At 40.6% G+C, this 27515-nt stretch overlaps 2 protein-coding genes and 1 long non-coding RNA gene across 12 annotated transcripts; 1 reads left to right on the forward strand and 2 right to left on the reverse strand.

Moving 5' to 3' along the window:
- Nucleotides 1-4910: 4910 nt before the first annotated feature.
- Nucleotides 4911-9469, reverse strand: rpz6 (rapunzel 6). 3 transcript variants are annotated; one of them, XM_077012568.1, is made up of 3 exons: nt 8859-9023; nt 8569-8643; nt 4911-8136 (listed from the first exon to the last, which is right to left on the reverse strand). In XM_077012568.1, the coding sequence occupies exon 3, from the start codon at nt 8132-8134 to the stop codon at nt 6959-6961; it is 1176 nt and encodes a 391-aa protein (XP_076868683.1). In that variant the 5' UTR covers nt 8135-8136; nt 8569-8643; nt 8859-9023; the 3' UTR covers nt 4911-6958. The 3 variants fall into 3 exon arrangements, with proteins under 3 accessions (XP_076868683.1, XP_076868684.1, XP_076868682.1); XM_077012569.1 differs by lacking the exons at nt 8569-8643; nt 8859-9023 and adding an exon at nt 9415-9469; XM_077012567.1 differs by lacking the exon at nt 8569-8643.
- Nucleotides 9041-27515, forward strand: LOC143519286 (uncharacterized). Of its 2 annotated transcripts, XR_013132393.1 has the most exons (6): nt 9041-9286; nt 9884-9997; nt 19453-19608; nt 19725-19781; nt 21170-21300; nt 24048-27515. It is a non-coding gene; the product is annotated as an uncharacterized LOC143519286 (long non-coding RNA). The 2 variants fall into 2 exon arrangements; XR_013132392.1 differs by lacking the exon at nt 19725-19781 and having other exon boundaries at nt 9052-9286.
- Nucleotides 12521-23406, reverse strand: rpz (rapunzel). Of its 7 annotated transcripts, none has more exons than XM_077012570.1 (4): nt 23133-23405; nt 21564-21632; nt 18683-18760; nt 12521-14766 (listed from the first exon to the last, which is right to left on the reverse strand). In XM_077012570.1, exon 4 carries the CDS (start codon nt 14731-14733, stop codon nt 14047-14049), a length of 687 nt encoding a protein of 228 aa, XP_076868685.1. In that variant the 5' UTR covers nt 14734-14766; nt 18683-18760; nt 21564-21632; nt 23133-23405; the 3' UTR covers nt 12521-14046. The 7 variants fall into 7 exon arrangements, with proteins under 7 accessions (XP_076868685.1, XP_076868686.1, XP_076868690.1 ...); XM_077012575.1 differs by lacking the exon at nt 12521-14766 and adding an exon at nt 15400-16530 and having other exon boundaries at nt 23133-23396; XM_077012573.1 differs by lacking the exon at nt 12521-14766 and adding an exon at nt 15400-16535 and having other exon boundaries at nt 23133-23395.

The raw sequence follows: 27515 nt of genomic DNA on the forward strand, positions 1-27515 counted from the left end.
TTTGGATGGGTGAGCGAATACATTTCACAATATAGTATATGATGTCACACGATCATAGTTAAATGTTCTAGTTGAATCATGGGATAGGACAGTGTGCTGCAATCGCATACTTCAAAATGGCTCCTGATTCAATAAGCCATCCAGGTATTTTTCATTTTCTGTTTAATGCATACTATATATTCAGACATACTACCCTTTATTGCGTACTGCTTTGGCATACTGTATAAGAGGAAAGTACGGCATTCCGGACGTAGCCACCATTGGGTCTACAGGAGGGATGGCTTTGGGGAGGACTGTTTACGGTGGCCCTGAAATCCCATCATGTTGCAAAAGAAAAACAATTAAAGGATCAAAAATTAATTTTCCTAACTAACATGCAGTAACTTTGACCATTGTTTCCTACACTGTGTATTTTCATTTAGCTCTTAACATGACCAAGTTTATGATGAGGCCACTGGCCAATTTGCATATTTCCCACATCGTTTCACAGAGTTTCTATTGTGTTATGTCACCATGACGAAATTGGAACTCAAGTTGTTGCTCTATATAGCCAGACATATGTGGACGCATGACCATCAGACCTATTTGAGCTTGTTGGACATCCCATTCCAAAACCCACAGCCATATAGGCAGTTTGCCCTGCCCATGTTGTGGCCATAACATATAAAATAAAATATATAATTAATTGCACGTCAAATGCTTGAACACAATGAGTAGGGCAGGTGTCCTATATTCTCCATATAGTGTATGTAAAAAGAGAAAAAACTAGGTCTGTACCATTTAACCTTACAAATATTATTTATTCGCAAACTTGGGATGTGTCGAAAGTTTGAAAGTTAACATCACTTACAGAAACTTTAACCTGTGGTGGAATATGCTCGTAGTATCATCTGTATTGTGAACTGATTAAATTGTTTACAGTGACAAAAACACAGACATACACATGCACATCGCTGACGGACATCACCATTTCCCTGTACCATTGCTTTTTGGAAAACCAGGACTTGATCTGTATGCTCCTCACCTCCGTGGCGAGACACATTACTCAGACGGTCTTCCAGCTCAGACGGAGGACATCTGTCAGACGTCTCACGTCAACATGGACCCGAGCAAGAGGACAGACTTTGCAGACTGTGCATTGATTTCACTCAGGTTACCCTCAGCCTGTCGTTTGTCTTGCTGCCCTCATAAACAAAGAATGACCGCTGAAACCTCAACTCGCTGTTCTCGGGCGAATCGCTAACTTGATTACAACGCAGGCTCTGATTAAATGTGAAGGCCAATCCTTGTTAGTCCTTAATTAAATGCCACCACTCTGTGTACTGTGTAGGTCACTGCAATTTATTTATGATCATCTGTCACTAAACTTTATCTTGTTGCCATGCGAAGCTCTCATGCAGCAGCTGTGTAATTAATAACTGATTCCCATAATACCAAATAAAGGTGTTTAAGCATCTGTGCAGGGGTGTTATGCTTGACAGTTATGGCTGCGTGCCCGCTCCTGAAGGACACTTGTTTTTCTCTCAGTTTTATTTGGGTTTAATAATAGGCCAAGGTCGGATTGGCAGTTTTTGGAATTTTACAGCTAGGGAAAGCACAGGAAGGGAAAGCACAGGACAAAATATTCACTTCCTTTATCTAGTCCCATCCTGTATCTGCGAATGGCTTTGGCAAATATTTGAAAATCAAATTACGCAACCAACTTCTGAAGAAGATCATAGGTGAGTAGGTGCAGTGTACTGCAATGAGCATAGGTGAGTAGGTGCAGTGCAGTGAGCATAGGTGAGTAGGTGCAGTGTACTGCAGTGAGCATAGGTGAGTAGGTGCAGTGTACTGCAATGAGCATAGGTGAGTAGGTGCAGTGCAGTGAGCATAGGTGAGTAGGTGCGGTGTACTGCAGTGATCATAGGTGAGTACGTGGAGTGTACTGCAGTGAGCATAGGTGAGTAGGTGCGGTGTACTGCAGTGATCATAGGTGAGTAGGTGGAGTGTACTGCAGTGATCATAGGTGAGTAGGTGCAGTGTACTGCAGTGAGCATAGGTGAGTAGGTGCAGTGTACTGCAGTGAGCATAGGTGAGTAGGTGCGGTGTACTGCAGTGACCATAAGTGAGTAGGTGCAGTGTACTGCAGTGAAATGTGTAGAGATAGTGAAAAGGAGGAAGGATCTGCATCCATTCTGTTCCTCTTTAAAGCCTATATCAATATTAACTGGATTATTTGTGCATCTATGGTTATTTCCCACAGTGCCACTCCAGCAGGTAAAATGATCAAATATAATTTCGAAGCAACACACATTATTTTAAAGACAACACAAACATTCAGAGTCTAAATTGAGCCTCGTAGGAATGTTGTGTTTAAGGCCAGGACTGAGCAGCCAAGGCAAGATCAATATACAGATTACACTTTTAATACACTAATGGTTTACTGGACAGACAAATAAGCCTAATGGTTTATACTCATGGGCCAAACCCCAAATGGCTCCTAAGTTGACCCACAGAGCACCATGCGGTGTAACAGCCATTAGTTCATGCTCTCTGCAGTGCCTTCATAGGTGTAGGATGCTTATGACTCCATATTATGCTGCTGGATTTTTTTTCCCCACATCCCCAAATCCAATTAAACCCCTGTAATAATGCAACAGAACAACAATGAGAGAGAAATCCCCTATAACAAGAACTCAGTGTAATATTATAACTCTGTTGTTACTTTCAATATACCCAAATCCCAGAATTAATTGGTGGACTGTTTCCTGACTCTCACTTCCTCGTTTTCCTTTCTCATGCTCTCTGTCTCTGAAAGACTCGGGTGGAAAATCCCCCAGCAACTGTGAGTAGTTCCACTCTACAGCACCTCTGCCTCAGCCTTAATTAAATGTCCCTGGAACCGGACTGGCTACTATTTGATTACAGCTTGCTTTGAGGTTATCTGTAATTATCCTGCACCCAAAACTGAAACTGGAAAGAGTTTTTGTGGTTTTGACGTTGTTTACCGTGACAACCTCATACAGCATTTGTGTCCATAACACGTATGGGTGTGTCATGTGTCCATAACATAATGTCCATAACGCTCCAAATCCATGTAGATAATGTGGAGCAGCCAGTGTTTTCGTGTATAAAGACGGAATGAGAGAGATAACATTCTACTGGGGCACTAGAGGTGGAGTTCTCTGAAGAGACGGTGATATACCACAGAGCTGAGACGTCTCTCACTGTGTTAAGTCAACAGAGGGGAGGGGTGGGCTTATCTCACTGTGAGAGAGTGGGGGTGTGGGTGTGAGGAACAGTAGAGAGAGCAGCAGAGAGAGAGAGAGAAAGAGAAGGCAGACAGATAGTGAGAGAGTTAAAGGCAGAAAGAAAGAGAGAGGGAATGAGAGAGCTTCCTCTGTGCTGATGCGTTTCTAGGAGACAGTGACTGATAGCGATATGGATTTGTGTTGAGGGAGTGGACTGAAAGAAAACAGTGAGCTGGCAGTGCTGATTCACAGAGGCCACAAAGACACAACCGGAGCCCTTAGTGTATGATTTTGGAACCAGCATACTGTTCTGCTTCCAAACTTAGTAGCCCGAGGTCTTATTTTAGGAGTACAGTTTTAAGTCATAAGACAGAACCTCTGGCAAATAAACCTCCCGGACCTCTGAAAATCTACATAGACATTCAGGGTGTGCTGCTGTGTGTCACAGAACAAATGTTTTAATGCTTTTTATCAGATCAGGCCACTTAGGGAGCAGTGAGTGGGTCGATGGTCCACTCTGACGGACGGGTAATGTCATTAAACCAGGCTGCGATTGGCAGATGTAGCTAGACTGAGGCATGCTGGGATTGATCGAGCTCCTCCGGCAGTGCATCTAATGTTGGCCTCTGTAAAATCACTCATTTGTTTATGAAATATTGATATTGGCTGATATCTCTTCCTGGACAAACCTGGAAAAAGAGAGACCCTCTCTCAAAATAAAAATGTCTCTGTTCTCTTAAACATGAAGAAATTCGAAGTCTAGTATCCATACACACTTACAGGAAGTAGTGAAACCAGTCGAGACATAGCACATGCACATGCACACACATACACACACAGAAGCCTTTTTTACATCTTGTCAATATATGTGTCACCAGCGCCATCTGGCACCAGAACAGGCACAGACAGAAATGATACATGTCATGCATAAGAGAAGAAACAGGGCATGCAACCAAGTAGTGCTTGATGAAGTAGTGGGTGGGGAATGTTCTGGTAAACTTTAGCAACAGCAAGGCTTAAAGGTAAGCCACAACAAACCCTTTACCACATATAAGAGCTTTGAAAATCAATAGCACCAACCTGAACAAAAGCCTCTCAGCCACTAATGAATACAAAATGTTTCCATTGGCTAAGCACTTGGGTTCCATTCAGCCTATGAAACTGCAGAAGGAAGAGTTTGAAAGGTTTTCTCGACTTAAACCATAGGTCTGTATATTGTATAGCCTGGGCAGAGACCTCAAGATTCGATATTAGAAGATGTTTGGTCAGCAAGATCTTACTCTCTCCAGAGAGCAGAGTGAAACCTTAAACCGCTGTGTTGATATGTGAATTAAAAAGCTTTTATTGAGCATATTGTTATGCCCACACTTTTTCTTATTCAAATATCAATGATCTTCAGCATGTCAGTATAAGAACTGTCATATTCAAGGAAGCATGTCAATATTTAGCAAATGAAATCGTAAAACAACTGCAAGAATAACCACAGATTTTATATTTTAGGATATCATAAACAGTAAAGTTGACACCTAAGTAACTTACTTGGCATAACCATGTGTACCCTGAATCTACTGAATTCAATCCAATAGAGACAGAAAACTGTTAAGATTATTTATTTTGGAGTCAGACCAAAATCATGGTTCATAATTTTGATAATAAATTTGTACAGCCCTCAGAGTTCCATAGCTAGGCCTGGGAAAACAGTTTAATAATAATACATGTAGTTAAATATAGAATTAAGAAAATGTGTCTTAACACAATTGGGTAAGAATAATAAAACATATGTATGATTGCTGTTCTCCTTATCAGGAGAGGAGGTACAGTAGACTGGATCTAGGGGTAGTGGAAAAGTACAGAGAGAGAGAGAGAGAGAGAGAGAGAGAGGTTCTAACTGAGGAGCAGACACACAGATAAGGGAGTGAACTGAATGTCAGAGTGTTCTGTCTGAGGGTCACAGACAGTAAATCACAAATTCCCTTACAGACACAAATGCAAATTTTGTTAAAACAAGAGACGTTCTCGTCTTTAAAATAGGGCTGCACCATGTCAGAATATTTTAATGAACAAATAGATCAGAACATGTTGTACATGTTTTAAAACCAAGAGCTCCTTTTGATGATGCGTATTGATTTGAAAATGGAGCACCATACTGCCTTAAGACCATGGTGCACTATTCTACCTCTCTCTTTTACCAGCGAGGAAGTGATGGATATTCCCTACCTCCCCGTCTCAGGCTGCTTAATGAGCAGTTCTGTTCAGCTGAGTTCAGCGTTTCAGGTCCTGGATGTTCTGAACCATGACAGCGTGGGGCTGCGCTCCATCTATTAAACCTGGCCTGCGTGGTGAGAAAAGCTGACTTGTGTGCAAAGCGGCGTAATTAAATTAAATGTGGTTTTGAGCGGCGGACGTGTGCGCTGCATAGATTTTAACAGTGATCGGTGTCAACAACGGTTTGTTAATTATGTTATTTTGACAGGAAGGAAGTAGAAATAGCATTAGGTGTGCCGTAGGCCTATATAATTGTGATAGCTAGTTTTAACGTGCAGCCATGGTAACAGATTGGGGGTCACAAAGTTACTCTGATTCAGGCTGGATGTTATTACTCCATATTTTGATGAGTGGGCGTGGATGTAGACCAGAGCCCCATAAGGGGTTGTTTTATTCCTGCAGTCATCAGGGTGTACAGTAAAAATGAGGATCATGTGATCTGGGCCAGACTGTTGAGCTGCTGACCACTGACTAGTCAGCTTTCATGCCTTCTTTCAGGTCTATGTAGGGCAGCCTGAACAGACAAAATGGGGGTAGTGCTGGCACCCCTAGCACCAAGGGAATTGTCTTTGTACAGTTCAGTTATATTTCCTGCTATGGTGTTTCTGCCTTTCAGCAAAACTGGCACTGCTGTGTGATTAGTCTACAAAATTCAGTATGCTGTACAAAGCAGATTCAGTGAAACAGATCCTAAGACAATTACATACTAATATGAAATGGTACGGCAAATTTTATGTGATATGACCAAATACATGCACTGTTTAATTAAATTATGTTTCATTGGAATCTTTTTGTGATGTTTGAGACAAGTGGTTAGTAGGTTAGAAAGACAGTGGTTTATAGATTACTTTATCATCACATTCACATTCAAGTATTACTGCTAATAACAAATCTGGCATACACAGGGAAGAAAAGTATGTACCATTATGTTCAGAGGTGCATTATGTTCACAACTCAGTGAAAACATGTTAGATAATAGCAGTCTGTAATAGAAGGCTGACAATTCTTCTTTGCCAAACCGACACTTCAATAGCCTTAATGCTGTATGCTATTTACGAACACTTGTCTTTTTAATTGCCTTTACATTCTGAAAGGTAACACTAAAATAACCACTCTGAAAAAATAAATAAATAAACATTTCAACACAGTTCACCTATATTGTGTTAACATTCATCAATGCATTTCCTTCTGTGTGTAATATATTTAGCATAGGCTATATACTGTAAAGTGATTATGAATGTAATATTAAGCAATGAGAAAACGTCTTAACAAGGAGAATCATCTTTGGATACAAGCAGTGAGAGTGCATGGACTCCTTTGGTGACTCAGTTCAGCTAAAGTTAGCAAGAAATTCACAACTGATTAAAGCAGCATTAGTTTACAGAGTGCCATAAGAAAAGCACCTGTTGTAAACATTTTTAAACAATGTTAAAAACAAAAAGAAGTTTCACGTTTCTGTTTTAACACTGATCAGAATGAATGCAGAGGGCGACGTTCTTATGTCTCTCCCAGTGATGGCAGTCCTCTGGGAAGTTCCACGCTGCACAGTTCTCTTTATGGCGGCTGATGGCGTGCACCACGAACCCAGGAAGCTGCTTCTCCAGAGTCTCCACCACGGTTTTGGCATCTCCTTTCTTGGCGGGACCATCCATCAGCTGCTGGACAATCTCCTTGGGAACAGGTTGTGGGTTACTGCAGTAGGACACCACCACATTAGCATCGTCAAACCAGTTCTTTCCTGCCACGTGCTGGAAATTGTCGCCTGCTCGCCAGTTCCGGTAGCTGCTTCCTGATTGGCTAATGATGCGGACTGACCACCTGAGCCAGTCATATTTCCTAGCCAGGAAGTCCAGCACCTCCTCCACTTTGTCTTGAAGGTTCCCGTCCTCCTTCTCCCGGAGCAGTCTTTGCACATCCAGGTGAGCCTGGTCAGCAAATAACCGTATGCACTCCTCCACTGCAGCCTTCATCTTGGACTCCACCTCTTGCATTTTCTCACTCCACTCTGAGATCTTCGCCTGCTCCTCATCCTCACCCTGAGTGAGGGAGCAGTGGCCAAGCAAGGCGATAAGACCCAGGCAGAAAAGTTCTTTCATCCGTACGCAGAAGTCCTCCAACACCCTCCTGTTTCTCGCCACATATTTCTCGACTACCTCCAGCACAGACCCTCCGAAAGTGCTGTTCCCCATCAGAGCGTCGTACAGGATGTTAAGGTTCTTCTCACCTCCCGTTTTACTAAAATGCTCCAGGAACAGTCGCGTTTTCACTTCCCTGAACTGAGGCTTTGCCTCCAAGATGTCCAGATATTTGCGGAACTGGTTACGCAGGTTTTCCTCCACGGAGAAGTACTGGGAGTCCAGGCGTCCCTTCCTGATCTCACAGTCAATGTCCTCCAGCTGAGATGAGAGCAATTCCAGCTTGTTCCTCACAGTGACAAACTGCTCCTTAACATAGAACACCTCCTTGCTCTGTGCATTGTCCAGGGCCAGCCTCAGGACAGGAGCAGCGACCTCACACAGGGGGAAAATCTCCCCCACTGTGCTGGCCAGCACCTCCGCGCCCTTCTCAAACAACTCCATCACAGCCTCGATGGCCTCCTTCTTCTGCGCCACCACCTTCTCCAGTGCACTGGGCATTGCTGTGAACGCAACAACCAAGCAAACCCAGTCAGAGATGAAGATACCTTACAAACAGTAGGTGCCATATGGAAAGTGCAAAGACCACATAATATGAATGAATTAGAAAGCATTTTAAAGCAATTTTGTTTTAAAGATTGCTTCCCCACAATGATATTGATTAGGCATGATTAAAAGATAGATAGGCATCTGAACATGAAAATATGTCTGTGCTAAAACGCAGAGGACGTTTAAGTGTAAATATAAACTAGACCTCTAAAGCACCCCTGAATCTCGTGATCTCCCATAAATTATTGCGCACTTTTCGGATACTCCTCCTTCCCGAAGGCAGTAAGTATTTCTGAGCCAGGAAATGTTCTTGAGATAAAATAATAAACAAAGGTTTTAAGAATTGAATTCATTCACTGCAACAACAATAAAATCGGCAAAGTCACCTTCAGTGATCGCTTGAAAATATGCTGTATGTTGTGCCCATCTTTAGCCCGTTCCTTTACACAGACTGTGCCTACCTGATACATTACCAGACAACAGAGGATAACAAATATGGAGAATTTCAATCGAGTTAAATGGTACTTAGAATTGTTGGATATGTCGGTTATCCTTACTGGTAGAATTCCAGGGGCCCACATAAGACACACCTTGAAATTAAACTAAAATACAGCCTGTACTTTTGACAAAGATAATCTGAATGTAGGCACCCCAAGATACAGACGATATTCTTTACCAGTAAATAATCGCAGATTCCTCCCGCCCGGTATGAAGAGCGTTTCAAATCCACCAATTTTTCCTTAAGTTTCTGTATTCAGCGCAATGATGATGTTATATCGACTGAGGAATGAGGACTGAGAGGAGAGAGAGAGAGAGAGAGAGAGAGAGAGAGAGAGAAAGAGAGAGAGAGAGTTGCGCGCACTGATCAACATTTGTGGATTTCTCGTGGTAACAGACGGATAAACTCTAATTTTGTGCGATAGATGACGAAAACGAAATGCCACACGAAGACTTTGACGTTTCTTTAACTCCTCTATTTGAAACTATTCCGTGTTCGTCTGGTGGCCAACAGTGCGCCCGGTGCGCAACGTTTAACCTCCAACCTAGAGCACATCATTCTTACTCACCGGAATCTGAATAAGCTGTAATTCTCCCCCACAAAAGGTAAGTTTGTCACAAACAATTGCTGTACATGTCAAATTTTTCACAAGCTGATATGGTTGAGGATATGGAATGATATGGTTTTAAGATGTGAGGTAAGATGGTTGGAGATGCATATATTGAAGTCTTACCTTTTGTCTTCTGTGCTATTCCGGCTCCTGATGAGTATTGATCCCAAGAAATTGAGTGGTTGTAAAATCTCCCTGTTCAAATGCTGTGTGCACATCGAGGTCACGGCTCAATATTTTACCTGCGTCAGTCATTTTTTCTTGATTATACCACATATATCAATCTAAAGAAATATATCTAAATCTATTTTAAAGGCATTTTAATATTTCTATGTACCGAATGCTAATGAATATGGATGACCATTGTCAAAGATACACATTCACACATAATTTATGGATTTATAATGTTGTGCATGTACTTCCATAATACATAGATTATTTATGTTAGCCTCGCAATAAATGGTGCCTGCTCATGTCAAGAATGGCAGTCGATTTGAAAAAAATGATGGCCCTGATAATAGCTTTCAGAATGGTTGTTATATTTTACCCTATTGCATTTCGGACAGAACTTACAACACTCAATCTGTTTCAGTGAAGCGTGACTGAGGGACCAGACAACATGTCTGAAAACGCTGCACCAGAGAGAAGACCACGCACCCCAGTGTCTACTGTCTTGGAAATCAAAGATTTACCAGTTCTTTACTGGGTAAAGTAATATTTTTTTCGCTTGCTTATTTGAAGTATAACTAGGTTCTGTCAGAGAAAAGAATTTGCACATTTGCTCTGGGGAGGGCCTCAAACCTGTTTTACTTGATTTAAGAGGAATGTTACAATGTTGCAGGGGGTCTTAGGCGCGAGAATATTTGGGGTGGCACAGACGTTTGTCCTTTTTGCTTTGATTTCTCAATCGATGCTCATTGAAATGGCTTGCATTAACTGCTGCGAGACACTGTGTATTTACCTCACCGTGTTTCAGCCGAATACTTCGGCCAACCTAGTTTTACTGCCTTGAAAAAATGCCTCGGTCATTTGCAGTCAGAAACAATCTACAAACACAAACCTACAAACAAGCGTCAACCCGTTCTCATCACCAGCACATGGGCTGGTTATGAGTGACCATGATGGGGGATCATGCAAATAAAAATGCCATCTGCAATGATAAAATATTTTATTAAGGAGTAGAGATATATGTTATTATATCATCTGATTATTTTATTAAACGAATGAGTTTATTTCACCTGTAAGGTGCAAATATGGAGAGACCCAGTCCAACACAAAGTCGCCAGAAACACCTGAAGCATACACGGGCGGTCCCGAGGTTTGAACAGGTGAAGAGGAGTGCAGGAGAGCACGACAGGTCTTTCTAAAATGGACGTTATAAGGGTACTTTAGGTGTCACTCAGAAAACTGAACACCTGGATGATTGCGGTTTACTTAAGCAGCCAGACAGGAAAGCTTTAGCCAAATGTGGGCGGATTACGAACTAAAATGCCACGAAGTTTCGTCAGTCTTCGATGAGTCTGTACTCTTAACCCGCATCGTCGTGATTTAAGCGTCTAACGTTTCGCACGACACTTTTAATTTTACATACAAAACAAATAAAAGCAACAACGTTAACTTAGCGTCTCTCGCCGAACGAGTGTACTGACTTTCACGACAAAAATACCACAAAAAGACGGCGGAAAAACTAGCAGAGGGGTGTAATCCCAGGGAATGTTTTAGACCCTTTTGTAAATGGATGCGACAGACAAACAAACTTGCCCTCTTGAGTAATTTAAAGTTTTACATTTTGTGCAGCAGCGTGTCATTTTTAAAGCCTGTGTATATACGCTGGATGTGTGTGCTACCATACGAGACAGAGAAGACGTCGAGATGCTCTCAGTGAGAAATTGAACAGTGTTACTCATGAATTTTAAAAGAGTTGTTTTGTTGACAGGTGATGTAGATCGGGCATTTGACATTTTAATAGCCTTACTGAGACACTGCGACAAGCGAATAACATTACGATTATGGCCACGGTAGTTTCGTGTATTAGGTCTGTATTTTCATTAGTCATTTTAGTCATAAATCTGGAAGAGGTCCAGCAGCCTCAACCGACATCTAGTGGCAAAGAAATTTATAACCATGTTATCCGTGTCTGTGTATATATAACACAATTCTCCTAGGCTGTGTAAAATAGCTTGAGAATAGTGGTTTGCTGATTATTGCCTCCTATAACATACATAAAATAAAATAGTGAAAGTGAGAAGTGATGTTTAACATTCAGTAGGCCTACTACATGTCTAATTCTCCAAATTATTATATATTTTACATTTTATCGATGTGCCATAGACCTGCCTCTGAGACTTAACTAAACGTTAAACTGCTACTTTTTAATAGCACTCTAAATCAGCAAGGACCGTCTATTGTGGCCTAATTTTCGACTTAAATAATTAAGATTTAGGATGTCGGTCATGGTTAGAGAATTGGGCCATCTAGTGGTACAATGTAGAACATCATGCTTCACCCTGTCTATACTGACCAGTGACGGTATATAAATAGTCTCTGATACAGACCGACAGCAGTGCGGCCATTTTTAGCACGTCAATTTCTAACCCCAGACTCACAGTACATCGCTTATTCCATAAAGTCTCACAATATATCAATGATATAGATTAATGGATAAAAATCTAGATTTTTTATAATTTTTTCATGTATTTTCAAAAAACACATCAATAATTATTTTGGTCTTCACACAAAAAAATGCAAGTTACAAATACAAAGACAATATATTTTCAAGTTTTCATATATATCATTTATTGATAATGCAGCATGTTATTTTGTACAACATTGAGAATATATGAATGTTTAATGTAGTCCCCAGTGCATACTGCTATCTGCATTAAGTTGCACTCTGTTCTAGACTGTTCTAACTGCTGTCTATCTTATTTTCAAAGTGCATATTATCTGAATTTGAGTGCTTATAAATCAGTAACCATAATAGATATATTCTACCGTAAAAAAGTTGATTCTTTTTATTCAGCCACAAAAGAGGGAAAGTAAAGTTAAGGACTCATCAGGCTAAAGGAAAGCACCAAATGGCTGCGTTAAACACCCCTCTATAGCAGGGTACACTGGAAGTAATGATTTCTAAACTGATGCTGAAACAGGATATCGGCTACATAGCTGAGGAGTTATACTCGGGTGCGGAGCGTGAACAGGCATAGAGTAAATCTGAGGGAAGAAAACATTCACAATCACTGGTAAAAGATACTATACGAAAATCAGAGTAGATATTAAACTAAATACTGAGGAAATGGATTATAAAAAAGAAATATATTCAGCATAGTACTCTATTTCTGAATAACATTACAACACCAAAACAAAAACATTTTAAGCTTTGTCATGAATGTTCCTACAGATGTCTTCATGTTCTTCCTATGAAGAACTTTACAAGATAAACTTCTAGTATCATTTAGTGCAAAAGACCAATGCTCGTTCCTCATAGTTTTTGAGAGTATATGTTGGTGAGATTTAATAGAGCTTTATACCACAGCACTTGGTATACAACTCCTGCATGCAAAAGAACCCACATAAATAACATGGTTCTCTGTAGCGGTGACCTTTTTGGTTTTTTTAGCACAGTAACGCATATTTACAAAAGGTTCATAGAATAATTTGGCCAATAGGTATCTATATATGGGGTTTATGTAGTGTTTGCAGTGGTTTAGTAGCATTTTGATAGTGCCTTTTCCAGCATTTTTAAAGTAAAGTGAACAATTCCATGTTTCCTGTAGTCATAAACCTGTAGTGTTAGGTTGGGCTCATATGTCACAAATTATTGTAGATTATTCACAAATACTTTTTCATGTTTTCTGGGAAGACAATTCCACCAAAAGAATAAACAATACATTTGACTCATAAAGTAGTGTTTTAACCTACAGTAAAGTATCTAGGTCTTTAGTTAGTGTTCGAAGGCACCAAACACATGTCAATCTGTGTCTTGGTGTGTTGAAGGATTTGGCTTTGGCACAAAGCCTGCAGGTTTGCAGCACAACTGCCTGCAGTGAAATCCTGACAAACAACTTCTGAATGACTCGATTTCAAAAGACCAATCCCAGACAACTAGGCAGACTGAAGAGTGATGTAGTGAAACACACCTGAAAACACACACTAGTCACGGACGGAGACAAGTATGTCCTTTGCTTTGTTCTCGTGCACATTAATGAAGTTACAGTATTTGGAAGAGCCAAGCATGGTAATGTTTTTTGTGAGATGACCAAGTGTCAGTCACATTTCACACTACAGGCTATTCAGATCGAGGAAACAAGACTACTAAGAGTAAAAGAAACCAGAAAGAGAGAGAGAGAGAGAGAAACAGCAATAAGAGAAAAGAAAGAAAAAAGTGACCACAGAGGGCAACAGTGAGAATGCCTATAAGGCAACAGTGAGAATGCCTATAAGGCAAAGGTATTGAACTATGGACCTCCGATCAAATCCTAGTCCTAGATTGCATCATTACTGGATGTTGTGCCAATTGAACATTTAATGCAGGTTAATGGCTGCTTTTCAGGTTTCTCACCTGGCTTCTAGGTAATGGGAGGGTAGAAAACCAGCATAATGAAAGTTGTGATTTGAACTCCAATGTGACATTATATCAATACACTACCAGGGATTTTAAAGTACAGGACTGGATTAAGATTCAAGAGCTGGAGTTGAATACCTTTGCTATAGGGCAAATTAAGGAGTTCGGGGAAGAAAGGGCTCAGTGTGGAATTACTTGCAGCTCCTCAGAACCTCCTGCATCTTCTCCTGCACGTTCTCCATCTTCTCCGCCCAGTCCTCGCTCAGGCCTTCCTCGTCATCGCCGATGGTGGCGGCGTACCCCATCAGGGCGATGAGGCCGATGCAGAACAGGTAGGTGAGGCGAGTGCACAGGTGCTCCATCACCCGGCGGTCACGCCCCGAGTGGATCATGTACACCTCCAGGATCGGCCTGCTGAAGAGCTTGGGTTTGCCCATCACACCTTCGTAGAGCGAGTGCAAGTTCTGGTCACCCAGGTCGTTGGCGTAGCTCTCCTCAAAGTCGGCTTTCTTGCGCTCCCGGTGCTCGGGCCTCGCCTCCACGACCTCCATGAACTTGCGGAACTGGTTGCGGAGGTTCTCCTCGACGCGGCTGTATTGGCCGTCCAGCGTCTCCTTCTTGATCTGCAGCAGGGCGTCGCGGTTCCTCCGCGAGATCTCGTCTAGCCGGCGGTTAACGCTGCCGAACTCGCGCTTCAGCGTCTGGATGTCTTCGTCATCCACCTGGTGCAGGACGACACGGAGCAGCGAGCCTGCCACACCGAAGATGGGGTTCACCACGGCGGCCGCCGACGAGATGGTGGCCACACACTCCAGGACCTTGACTAATCCTCTCTTTAACTTGTCCCGGTCCTCCAAGATCTCTTCACTATCAGCCATAGTGAACAGAAATGCTCTTCAAAGCAGTTACAGCTTTAGAGGGGAAGACAGATACTTGCAATCAATAACATGCTTTCAATTGAAAATGAAAATATTATTAGCTTAAAATATGCAAATGATTACAAAAAGCTGTGAAGTATCTTAGATTAATCTAATTTTCCCTTTGCATTTACTATTACAATTACTGTTTATTACTACTTCCCTGTGTATATATTTTCCAGTTAATTTATAAAGCCACCTCATATTGCATCCATCACTCTGAGTTACTTACACTACAGATTTATACTAATCAAATACTCCATACTACATTTTTTTCTTGGTAGTTTGAGACCTCAGAAAGTTCTCGAGTTTAAGTGGGCATGGAAAGACAGACATGCTAATGTGTAAACCTTTCTAATGCCTTCATTGGTTTGTAGTCTATTGAATGCAAATCAGGCTGGTTTGCATATCCACCTATGATATGCAACACAGTAGCTACAAGAGAGATGTGCCTAAAAAACAACTCTATCCTTACTTTGAATTTGTTTACAAATGACCATATTAATCATAATTAATCATGGTATATCAAATATAACAGGATTGGTTTCAAGCATTTCAAAGCAAGATCAGTGAAAGAAATTGTGCCTCTCACTTGCAAACAAAAGCCAATAAAGCTGAAGATAAATATGACTTGGAAAAAGTAATTTATTTTTTTGCAAGTCAAACAGCATGTTCCACAGCTGAAATAAGATAGCAAAATTAGCAACAGCTATATAACATAAACCACAGATATGCAGATGCACTGATGCAAAGATTCCAGATACATTCAACCACAATAAAATATTTATAACAGCATACTTAATCTTTTGCATACATAAAATAAGATTTATAGATTAAGTGCTATAGAAAAAAGGTGCAAACTGCATAGAGAAACCACAACCACAGGAAAAGTGGCGAAAAAATGTTCCTGATTACCCATATAAGTAATTTTGGCTTTTTTGATTGCTTTCTCCGTAATAAACATTCAGAAAATGAGATAACTATGTTTTTATTAGCCTTTCAGCATATTTGGTATCAGTGTTTCAGGGTATCAGTCCTCTTCGTTACACTGGTCTAACACTTCTTGCATCTTGGCCTGAATGTCTGCGACCCTTTGGGCCCATTTCTCCCGGACCTCATCTTCATCATCTTCGGTGACAACGGTGTAGGCCATCAGCGTTATGAGACCTATGTGGAACAGATGAGCCACGTAGGAGCACCGTGCTTCCATCAACTTCCTGTTCCTGTTGTAGTGCTCCAGGTACACCAATAAAAGTGGCCTCCCGAACAACGTAGACGTTCCCATGACACCATAGTAGAACACGTTCAAGCTCATGTCACTCTTGTCCCTCTCATAGGTCGTCTCAAAGTCGCGGACGTAACGTTGGCTCTTGTCTGGGTCCGCCTTGACGCGCCTCACCATGGTGTTAAAGGCACCGTACTGGTGCTTGATGAACTCCTCGTACTTGCCGAACGTCTCGTAGACCTCGTCGATGCGGATCTGCTGCAGGGTCTGCCTGTTCTTCTCTGAGATGCTCTCCAGCTTGTCATGGAGCTGTCGGAACTCCTTGTCCAGCTCGTGCCCTTCATCCTCCACCAGACCCTTCCGCACCACCCCGATCAGGGAGGTGACGATGCCAAACATGGGGTCTATAGATGAAGCAAATGAGGAGATCTTTTCCACACAGCCCAGCACCTTGGCTGCGGTCTGCTTGATTTGCTCCTTGTCGGCCATGGATGCAGACGAGTGAAGCCGTTCTGCTAGTCTTCAGTCCTCTGCTATTCTGAAAAAGAGAGAGAAGCATGTAGATTACATTTTTTATGTCGTAGACTTTTCCAAATGCTTCAGTATGTTTCAAATGTCCTTTGGTACAAGGAAACTGTTCCCTTGCTTGCATGTAGGTTGCTGTCCAGTTCTGAACCAGTTCAGAAGAAGAATTTGGCATGCATCTTTGAACCACTGAAATTCTATTTTCTACAGAGCATACCTTCAATATGGTCTAGCTTTCCCAGATTAGACCTTGTATTGGTTTTAAATGGTCAAAGTAAAGGAGATCATAGACTCTTTACCTTAAATCTAAGTCAATGGCAAAAACACCACTCTTCAAACCCGGATTTAAGTGAAGCCTTGTGATTTAGGAAGCAAGCCAGTACCATTTTTACAAGTGAGGGGATAAATAATTTGAAATAAATTGAAGGGATTCATTTTGTACACCCGTTGGCCCCGTGCTTACCGTTGCTCAATAAAAAATGACATAAAAACAATATTGAATCAATATATATACAAAGATGCATCAGGAGTCATGAGAAAATGCCAGTTCGATCTCTAGTTCTTTCCCCACAAAAACAAATTAACTAATGGTTGCTCCTTCTACGCAATGATTTCCTGTCAGTCATACACCGACCATTACATTAAAAAGGAAATATCAACAGCCAAACAAAATCTCTTAAATTACATTTACACATACACAAAGAACTCAGCAGATACAAATATCGCAGCGGGATATAGTGTAACACTTGACAATCGCATGCTAGCTAGCTAGGATAGCTAAGGGGAAAAACTAAACGCACTTTGGGCGTCAACACTGTGGTTGTTTTTTTGATGACTTCACACGGTGCGTAAACACTGAATAGAAAAGAAATGTGGCTGAAGTAAAAAAAAAACAAATAAATCTTACCTGCGTTTACAGCTGTGGTTCTTTGCTTCCTAATGGTGCTGCTGCTGTATTTACGCAGTCAGCCACCATCTCAGTCTCCGGCTGGAGAAACAGCCCTGGTGTGTGAGCCGTTTTAGGGGATGGGTGGGGACATGAGTCACGGCCGAGCGAGGCCCATTGGGCCGGGGACGAGAGGGTGGGAATGCAGCGCTGCCGCAATCCTTCACACTGCACTCAAAATGGCCGTAATCCTCTTTACCGCAATTGGTTGCAAATCGGGCGCGCGTTTAAAATATTAAGTATGAGTATTGTTTAAAAACAAGAGTCCGCATAACAGGAACTGCGGTGTTTTCAGTAGAAGTGAATACAATTGTTGCAGTGAAACTATAAAGTTAGAGATTTACTGATATGTGAAATATTCAAGTGGAGTGAACATCCACTTTTGAAGAAATAAACGGAGGGGCAGCAACCGGCGATGAAAGCGGTTAGGCGGCTGTCATGCAGCTGCTCCAGGTCGTGCCACTAGTCAGCAGCTATAAACAGTTGTGAGAGACAAGGCAATGGTCGCCTGTTACACTCATGTTTTTTTTTTTTGGTGGTGGTGGTCTACAGCAGACAGGGCACTTTTGCTTTATACAAATATACAGGTGATGGTCAAGTTTAGATAATAATCATTAATCGTCTTAAAATTTAGACCGTAGTTGTGCCACTGAACACCCCTTGGTGTTTTTTAAGGTTGCCATTATAAGTGAAACCATGAAGGACTACATGGAAACTTGTTTTTAAGGGCCTTCCTCAAAAGATGAAATGGCAGATTGTAGATTAAATACAATACCTCCATTATACCTCCATGGTACAAAAGTAAATAGTTTATAAAATCTTATTGAACATCATTCTGCAATTTATGACTGGGATGAATGTTTTATTATTATTATTTTTTTACCTATCTAGCCATCACGTGTTGTTTCTAATCGTTACATGGAATTCAATCACAGCTTAGATCTCTACTGCAGCAAACAAAGCCAATAGACCCTGGGCCTCTTTTAAGGAGCTCTCACATTCATTCACATTTATTTCACCATCAGGTGAAAAGCTGTTGTTGTTGTTGTTACCCCAAGCTTTGAACCAACAATCGTTTGGCTCCTAGCATGGGATCATTATATATACTGCCTCATAAGCACATGATTTCAGTTTATGTTTATCATTAAGTAGGAAAAGGTCACCGCCACCAGGTGCATGGACTCAGACGGAGTTAGAGGAAATCGGAGGCTTACATGACAGTCCTTTCTGGAGCGTGCTAGCAGGAGCTTTGCCTCCAAGCCGTGCCGAGTGCTTCTCATGTAACTGGGCTCCTGCGGAAATGGGATTACAAGGAATTACAGTCAATAATTAACATTCACCTAAAATAATTTAAAAAATATATTTCACACAGCTGCACATATATCTGACACTTCACTTTGGTAAACACAGGTTAGAAAACATCTGAAAGTAACAGCAGCTTTGTGAACTATGGTTTTAATGAAGCCTGCTCAGTTAAAATGGCCATTGTGATGTGCTTAAAAGCCTCAAGTAACATTTGTTTATGTCTCATTAAACTTTAACCTTGTATCAGATTACTCAGTCATTACAGTGAAGCTTAAACAAGGAATTGCTAACTCTATTCTGAATTTATACGCTGATAGCCCATCTGAAGGTCATGTTTTATAACAATGGCATGAGATATTTGTGTGTGATATATTGGAAATGGCTGTGATCGTAAAGATCGTACATGTCGCTGAAGCTCAGTGACACAGAGTAAACCCCTGTAGCACATTATGGTCTCCCAAAGGCAACACCATCCATGGTTAGGACAGAACCATGCACTACCAACATTAGTGGGTTCACTATCCTGCATTAATCCCTTCACGTGGCATTCAAATCAGGCAGAGAGAAGTGGCTGACAGATGCCAAACTAAGGGTGCCTGACAGCATCACTTTATAACCATCATAAAGCTACTACACATAATGCATCTCTGCTTGTTTCTTGATTTATTTATTTTTACAGAAATGCTACAGTGAGGTCAGCTTCAAACATAGTTACTGAAAATATCCTCGCACACCCCTTGGAGAGCAGCCCTGGTGCCAAGGAAGAACATCGGAAAAAATATTTCCTCAAGCCTTGACACAGCAATGCGGCTTCCTTCTGTTCTTATCTAAGAATGTGAGTAGTTCAGTGGTTTACATTCAGGACACTGTCTCTTCAAACCCACTCACATACTTACTGCAGGGCTGCCTTTAACATATAATGCATATTTGTGTTTGATTTCTACACAAAAGCTACAAGGAGGGCGGCTCCAAACATAGCTAAGAACACCACAGTCCAATGACACACAGGTATGACACTATCAAAATTGCCAAACCTGTTCCCTGTACGGACCAGAGGGGGCAGTGATTTACATTTTTACATTTATGACCAAAATCTCTCACAGGTTGGATACTAAGACAGCTTGGCTCTAAGACAGTCGTGTCGTGTGTGCAAATTTAACTCTTTACATCCCTGACACTTTTAGGCACTGAACAGCAAAGTTGTACACAGTAATGTACAGATGCAATGATACACTCATACAGCTGAAGTGTGAACAATAACACTGGAAACCACAGTTTTTCATATATGTTGATAATTTTATCACTTTTTCTTTTCACAAGTGCTGTTTAATTCTTTAGTTAACCCTTTCATTACATCATATCTACATCACACTACATGTGTAACATTAATCTAGTACCCATTTTAAAAAGGGTAGTGAAATACTAGGTTGCAAAAAGCATGTTTATGATTCTAATATTACTAAACTTAATTTGCTTAATTTTTATTTATTTTATTTGCATAGGCAATTCTTTGCTTTTTAATTACATGAATATGATTAAAGGGCACACTTCCTTTTATTGTATTAAAGGGGTAACATCAGAAATTATATTTATATAAATAATAAATGAATATAGAATATGGAAGTAATGTCTCTAGAATCGAGTACCGACATCTCCTAAGCAAAAAGTTAAAAACCCAAGTGGAATTACAAGTAGTTATTAAGCTTTTTTAACCGTTTTGATAGGTAAAGGAAGTATTACACAGCGCACCCCCCCCCCCCCCCTAAAAAAACACACCCCACCGGTTTGGATTATTGTTAGATACACATAAGCTTTGCATAATGTCTGAATATATATTGAATGTCAAAAGACTCAAAGACTGTCTTGGTGATAGGACACTGTGAACTAATATTTGTTTACCCCATAGCAAGCTGTTAAACGGTTAAACTGACAGTGGCTGTTACAAGACTAACTGTGAATACAACCGATCCCTTAAGAGCAACTGAACCTTAAAAGAGAAGGCAGCTTTTTGCTAAAAACTATTTGTGTAGGCCAGTGCATTGTCCTGGCTATTAATCCTCACAAATGTGTAAAAATTAAAATAGTCATCACTTAATTAGGTGGGCTTTTAAAATATTTTCAGTTGTTTAAATGCTGTGACATGCTTCAGTGTGATAGTTAACACAGCTGAAAGGGACTTGACTCAGGAAGTAAGCAACTACGTTCACTCCTGAGAGGAGCGGCCATCTTTAAAGTTCCCTGTCACTTAACGCATAAGCAGTTAATCACTTCAATTTGACTAGTAAAAATACACAAAAACACAGTAGAGGATATTATTTACATAGATATGTTTAGTTCAGATGTCTTTCTTTCCTCTTATTTTACTTTTATAACAGTTTCCACTCTTTTCTTTACAGAAAATATCCTGTTTGCTAGTCCTAGCACTTCCCTTGGCCAGCAGCCCTGAAACCCAGAAAGCACATCTGAAAAACTACTTCATCAAGCCATAACACAACAATGCGCCTTCCTCATGTGTTTATCTAAGAATGTGAGTAGTCAAAAGGGTCTACATCCCCTCTCTAGCAGATCACAGTCAAACAGCTACCTTCATATCTTAGCTATAGCTCCCCCTAGCAGTCTCTCCATATTTCCTTGTTCATGCTAAGCATAATGGCCCTTTTTCACCCAGCAAAAACCCAATATAATACATTTTAAAAACCACCAATTTGGACATATCTGGACCATAGTAGCTCACAACATACCCATCCATCCCCTGGTAGCCTAGCTAATGGGCAACATAGCCCATCTTACCTCTTCAGAGAGCTATACCTCCCTCTCCAAATTCTCAGTCTCGACTGTACTTCTTCTTCCCAGCAATCCCTGCAAAAGGGGCACTTCCATGTCAGCATTCTATGTAGGGGTGTTCATATTGGACCATACCATATTTTTATTTTATTAAAGGCCCTTTTAGCTCAAAAAGTGCCTATTAGGCACCACTGATGCACAAGCCTCCAGTTGCACCAGTGAAAGGGCATGTCTGCAGTCCTTCACTGAGCAACCCCCTCCTCAGTTACCCACATCCTCCCCCAGTTGCATTCAAATATTCCAGTGTCCCAACAGTCAAATAGCCCATACAGCAAGTCAGCTGTCACCCTTCAAGCAGCTGGAGACACAGAGAGCCTTCAAAGAACCTTTGAGAGACACTGTGACACTGCCTCTGGCTCCAAATAGCCATAATTTATTATAGGGGACAGTTATGAGTTTACATTGAGATAATTCTACAGAAATAAGACAAAATAATCTGTAAAATAGACACAGAAATATATGATATCCACAGGTAGTGGCAGAGATCAAGTGAACCAAAGCATCTCTCCAAAGGTGCAGGTGTGTGTCTATCCCAGAAAGGCTTATATATTATTCTAAATAAGAGCATCAAAGAGTCTTATATGTATCATAAGCAAGTATTTAGAGTCATTATATATATAAGCATTCTGAAAGCATGACCTGTGCCAAAGTACAATTTATTTATTTATTTATTTGTATTATATTTTAAATGTAAGTTATGTAGTATCGCAGTTTAAGTAAGACACCATGTTGTGCAGTTTCCAGTGCATGGTGTGCTCTTTGTGAAATAAACCTTATGCTAAAAAATCGGATTGGTCAAAAAATGTCAAAATATCCAATAGAACTCGTTCAATAAACTCATTAAAAGCATTAAAGATGGTCCGTTTGGTCATAATTACAATCAACAATGGTGTACTTAAATCTAGCAGAAAATCTTCTGTTTCTTGTAATGATCAGTGTAATACTTATAGCCTACATTATACTTTATATGATGTCCTACAGTTATTTTATAGCCCCAAATTGTATACATTATATATCTTTAATTACATTAAAACGTGGAGCTAATGCCAATTCACTAGCATACTCTATTCTGCATAAGCTTCTTCCCGAAAACAGCTTCTTTTCTGAATGAAGTTAAAAACAGCTGACAGTTCTGACAAGATTCTCCGCATTTGGAATTCCAAGGACAGAAGCATCAGTGGCGATTTACGTGTCTGGACTTGAAGTGTCACACATTCCTTTAGGAAGACCCTCTCTCTCTCTCAGCCCACTTATCAACATAAAATGCGCTTAAAGACACAAAATCAGGATTGATTACATATATGCATACCACAAGCTAAAATAAACGATTACAATTAAAAAACTAAAAATAACGGAAATGTATACATGAAGTCAAGTGCAGCATTAGGCCATTAACATGCATAACTCATATAACCTAGCTCGCGTTCTCCATATGGAGTCTTACAATGGTATCCAGCCTTGTAGAACAACAAAACCTCAATAAAACCAAATGCATAAGGGAACAGGTGCGCTTACCACTGAAAGAACGTGAACACAAAGTGGTGCACAGATGGCGTCGCCTGACTTACTGTCCGTCACGCGTATGGGTCATGTTTCACTGCACGCGACATGACTAGGAGAAACAACATAGACTACCAATAAAATAAAATAAAATACTCAAAATATTCCCAAATATTCTCCCCTCCGATTCAAATGACTCTTGTATGTTGTCTGCATAGTCCTTGTTTACGTTCATGCAACCATAGGCTTGTGTAAGACACGCATTAGGCGTTACGCCATTATCCATGTCTTTAACAAAGCCGCATTTCACAAGCACAATACACTAGGCTACACGAAGCTAGTGATTAAGAAAGTATCACAAAATGTGGACACAATAATATGGAGATAAGATTTTAGAATTTGAGAAACTGCGAATTTTCTGAATAGTTTTATTTAAGACCATGATGAATAAATACTCCGGTAGTGGTTAAAAAAACGATAAGCACAAACTAAACTGACATAAGAGCAATTTGTTTACCTGAGTATTTGTTTGATTGATATACAAATGTGATCTTAATTATTATTCTATTAGGCTATTAAATGTTATTTTATACTACTATTATTATTCAATAGTATTTTATTCTATTATATATCATATTAATCTGTTATATTATTATCTTAAATATGATTTCGCACCATACAGAAAAACATTGTGAATTACCTCTCAGGAAACCACACTATAAAACACAAAGTCTTTATAGTAGTCTACTGTTTGGAATCTCACAGGATCCGTGAATGCTTCTTTGACGTATCTAAAATCCAACATCTCCTTAAGCAATTATCAAAAATGTAAGAAAAAACAAAAACAAAACTCAGTCATACAAAGAGCACTATGGCAAAATGAGTGTGGTACAAGATGCGTTGAATCATGTCTGTTTTATTTGTATTCAGGTGCGCAAAGAAAAAGATTTGACTTGCAAGGAACTGCTTTTACTGTTGCTGTTTGGGAAGTGCAGGAAGCTCCAGGTAAAATTACAAAGATTATTTATTATATACTGTATGTACACTATATAGCCAAGTGTATGGATGTGGGCACCTTCCCATCAGACCTATGTGAATCACTTGAACATTCCATTTCAAAACCATATGCATATACACTAATTCATATTTTGGGGCCATTATTCTAATTAATCTCAAAGATTCAGTGGGGTTGAGTTCAGGGATTTGTGCAGGTCACTGGAATTCCTCCACACTAAACTTATCACTTATCTGCATTTCGTTATCCAGTACCTGTACTATGGCAATGACAATAAAGTAGAATCTAATCTAATCTAATCACAAACCATGACTTTACAGACTTCAATTCATACAAATGGTCACAGTCATTCTGGAACAGAAAATGACCTTCTGCAAACTGTTGCCACAAAATTGGATGTGTATTCTTTTTTTTATATGGATATGGATTTGTTTACTGGATTAACATTACCCTTCATTTGATCTAAACAATATAAACTATATATATATATATATATATATATATATATATATGTCATGAAGCCCCTGATTTGCAGTTATTGTACAGATGTTGCGTCTAAGGACAGTTTGAAACTTAGATTTAAACTTTGAAAATTGTAGATTTGAATGCAGCAGAATCAAGATGATAGTTTATGCTACACACTTCATCACTTGGTGCCCTGCTCTGGGTTCCTGTGGCCTACTACTGTTTGGTGGCGCTGTTGTTGCTGCCAGAGGCTTTTATTTTATAATAATAGAACTTACGGCTGACCAGGGCAGAACTGATTTGTGGCAAAGATGGCATACTATGACAGTGTCACTTTTAAAGTCCATGAGCTCTTCACAGCAACCCATTCTACTTGTCTGGAAATAGTGCTTCACTTTATACACCTGTTAGCAACGAAAGTACCAGATACACCAGAACTAATTCAGAGGCTTGTAAAAAATACTTTTGGCTATATAGTATATAGTTGTCCACCGATACACTTTTGACCTATTATGCCTTTTGTGACATACAGTGGGGAAAATAAGTATTTAGTCAGTCACCAATTGTGCAAGTTCTCCCACTTAAAAAGATGAGAGAGGCCAGTAATTGACATCATAGGTAGACCTCAACTATGAGAGACAAAATGTGAAAAAAAATTGAGAAAATCATTTTGTCTGACTTTTAAAGAATTTATTTCTAAATAATGGTGGAAAATAAGCATTTGGTCAATAACAAAAGTTCATCTCAATACTTTGTTGTATATCCTCTGTTGGCAATGACAGAGGTCAAACGTTTTCTGTAAGTCTTCACAAGGTTGGGACACACTGTTGCTGGTATGTTGGCCCATTCCTCCATGCAGATCTCCTCTAGAGCAGTGATGTTTTGGGGCTGTCGGCGGGCAACATGGACTTTTAACTCCCTCCAAAGGTTTTCGATGGGGTTGAGATAGGGAGACTGGCTAGGCCACTCCAGGACTTTGAAATGTTTCTTACGAAGCCACTCCTTTGTTGCCCTGGCAGTGTGCTTGGGATCATTATCATGCTGAAAGACCCAGCCACGTTTCATCTTCATTGCCCTTGCTGATGGAAGGAGGTTTGCACCCAAAATCTCACAATACATGGCCCATTCTTTCATGTTCAGTCGTCCTGGTCCCTTTGCAGAGAAACAGCCCCAAAGCATGATGTTGCCACCCCCATGCTTCACAGTTGGTATGGTGTTCTTTGGATGCAACTCAGCATTCACTGTCCTCCAAACACGACGAGTTGTGTTTTTACCAAATAGTTCTACTTTGGTTTCATCTGACCATATGACATTCTCCCAATACTCTTCTGGAACATCCAAATAAATAAAATATTTTTCAGAAGTTATGTTGACGTGATTTTTAATATAACAGCAAAAACTATTTCATACAACCTGTCTAGCCTGGAACACCAGCAAAGGACAGTACAAATTTCACACACCACTGTGTTTTGTATCTGATTTTCACACTCTATTCATTCATGATTGTACATGTTAGAAATGTTCATGTCTTCAGGAATTATTTAACTATATTTAAGTGAAACACAGAGACAATAGTGTGTAACATACTCTACATAAAATAATTTAATTTAAGTGTTTAACCCATCTGTGCAGTTAGAACACACACACTAGTGATTACTAGGGGGCTGTGGACCACACATGCCCAGAGTGGTGGGCAGCCCTAGCCCGGCGCCCGGGGAGCAGTTGGGTCTTCAGGTCTGGGAATCGAACCCACGACCCTCTGGTCACAAGACCAGTTCCCTACCATCAGACCATGACTGCCCCATGAAGAAAGTAGACAGAGGTACAAGGAGATGTGTCTTAAGGCAAAGAGAGCAGTGGCAGAAGCTAAAGAGAAGGCATATAGCAAGCTGTATGAGAAGTTGGACACTAAGGAAGGGGAAAAGTATCTGTACAGATTGGCCAAACAGAGAAACAGTGATGGACAGGATGTGCAGCAGGTTATGATGACAAAGGATAAAGGTGGTAGTGTGTTGTCTGGTGAGGAGAGTGTCTTGGAAAGGTGGAAGGAGTATTTTGAGGAACTGTTGAATCAAGAGAATGAAAGGGAAAGAAGGTTAGAAGAGGTAGAGGTTGTGAATAAGGAAGTGCCAGGTGAGCAAGGAGGAAGTAAGGGCTGCAATTCAGAGAATGAAGTGTGGTAAGGCAGTTGGACTGGATGATATTCCAGTGGAGGCATGGAAATGTTTTGGAGAGACAGCAGTGGAGTTTTTGACTGGGTTATTTAACAGAATCTTGGAAGGTCAGAATATGCCTGAGGAGTGGAGACGAAGCATAATGGTGCCGATTTTCAAGAATAAGGGCGACGTTCAGTGCTGTAGTAATTACAGGGGAATAAAGTTGATCAGTCACAGCCTGAAAATCTAGGAAAGAGTAGTGGAAGCTAGGCTTAGAGGAGAGGTAGAGATATGTGAGCAGCAGTATGGTTTCATGCCAGCTAAGTGCACCACAGATGCTATGTTTGCTTTGAGAGTGTTAATGGAGAAGTATAGGGAAGGACAGAAGTAGTTACATTGTGTTTTGACTTGTGAGGGTGGTGCAGGATATGTATGAGAACAGCGTGACAGCAGTGAGATGTGCGGTAGGAATGACAGACGAGTTTAAAGTGGGGGTAGGACTACATCAGGGATCAGCCCTGAGTCCCTTCCTGTTCGCAATTGTCATGGACAGACTGACGGACGAGGTTAGGCAAGAGTCCCCTTGGACTATGATGTTTGCTGATGACATTATGATCTGTAGTGAGAGTAGGGAGCAGGTGGAGGTGAGCTTGGAAAGATGGAGATATGCTTTGAAGAGAAGGGGAATGAAAGTGAGCAGGAGTAAAACAGAGTACATGTGTGTGAATGAGAGGGCAGACGGTGGACAGTTACAAGGAGTTG

This window comes from Brachyhypopomus gauderio, chromosome 7, assembly GCF_052324685.1.
Source record: "Brachyhypopomus gauderio isolate BG-103 chromosome 7, BGAUD_0.2, whole genome shotgun sequence".
NCBI lineage: Eukaryota > Metazoa > Chordata > Actinopteri > Gymnotiformes > Hypopomidae > Brachyhypopomus > Brachyhypopomus gauderio.

Bases quoted from the DNA above. Each gene is read 5' to 3' on its own strand.
- rpz6 (XM_077012569.1), bottom strand. From the start codon at position 8,134: ATGCCCAGTGCACTGGAGAAGGTGGTGGCGCAGAAGAAGGAGGCCATC.
- rpz (XM_077012571.1), bottom strand. From the start codon at position 14,733: ATGGCTGATAGTGAAGAGATCTTGGAGGACCGGGACAAGTTAAAGAGA.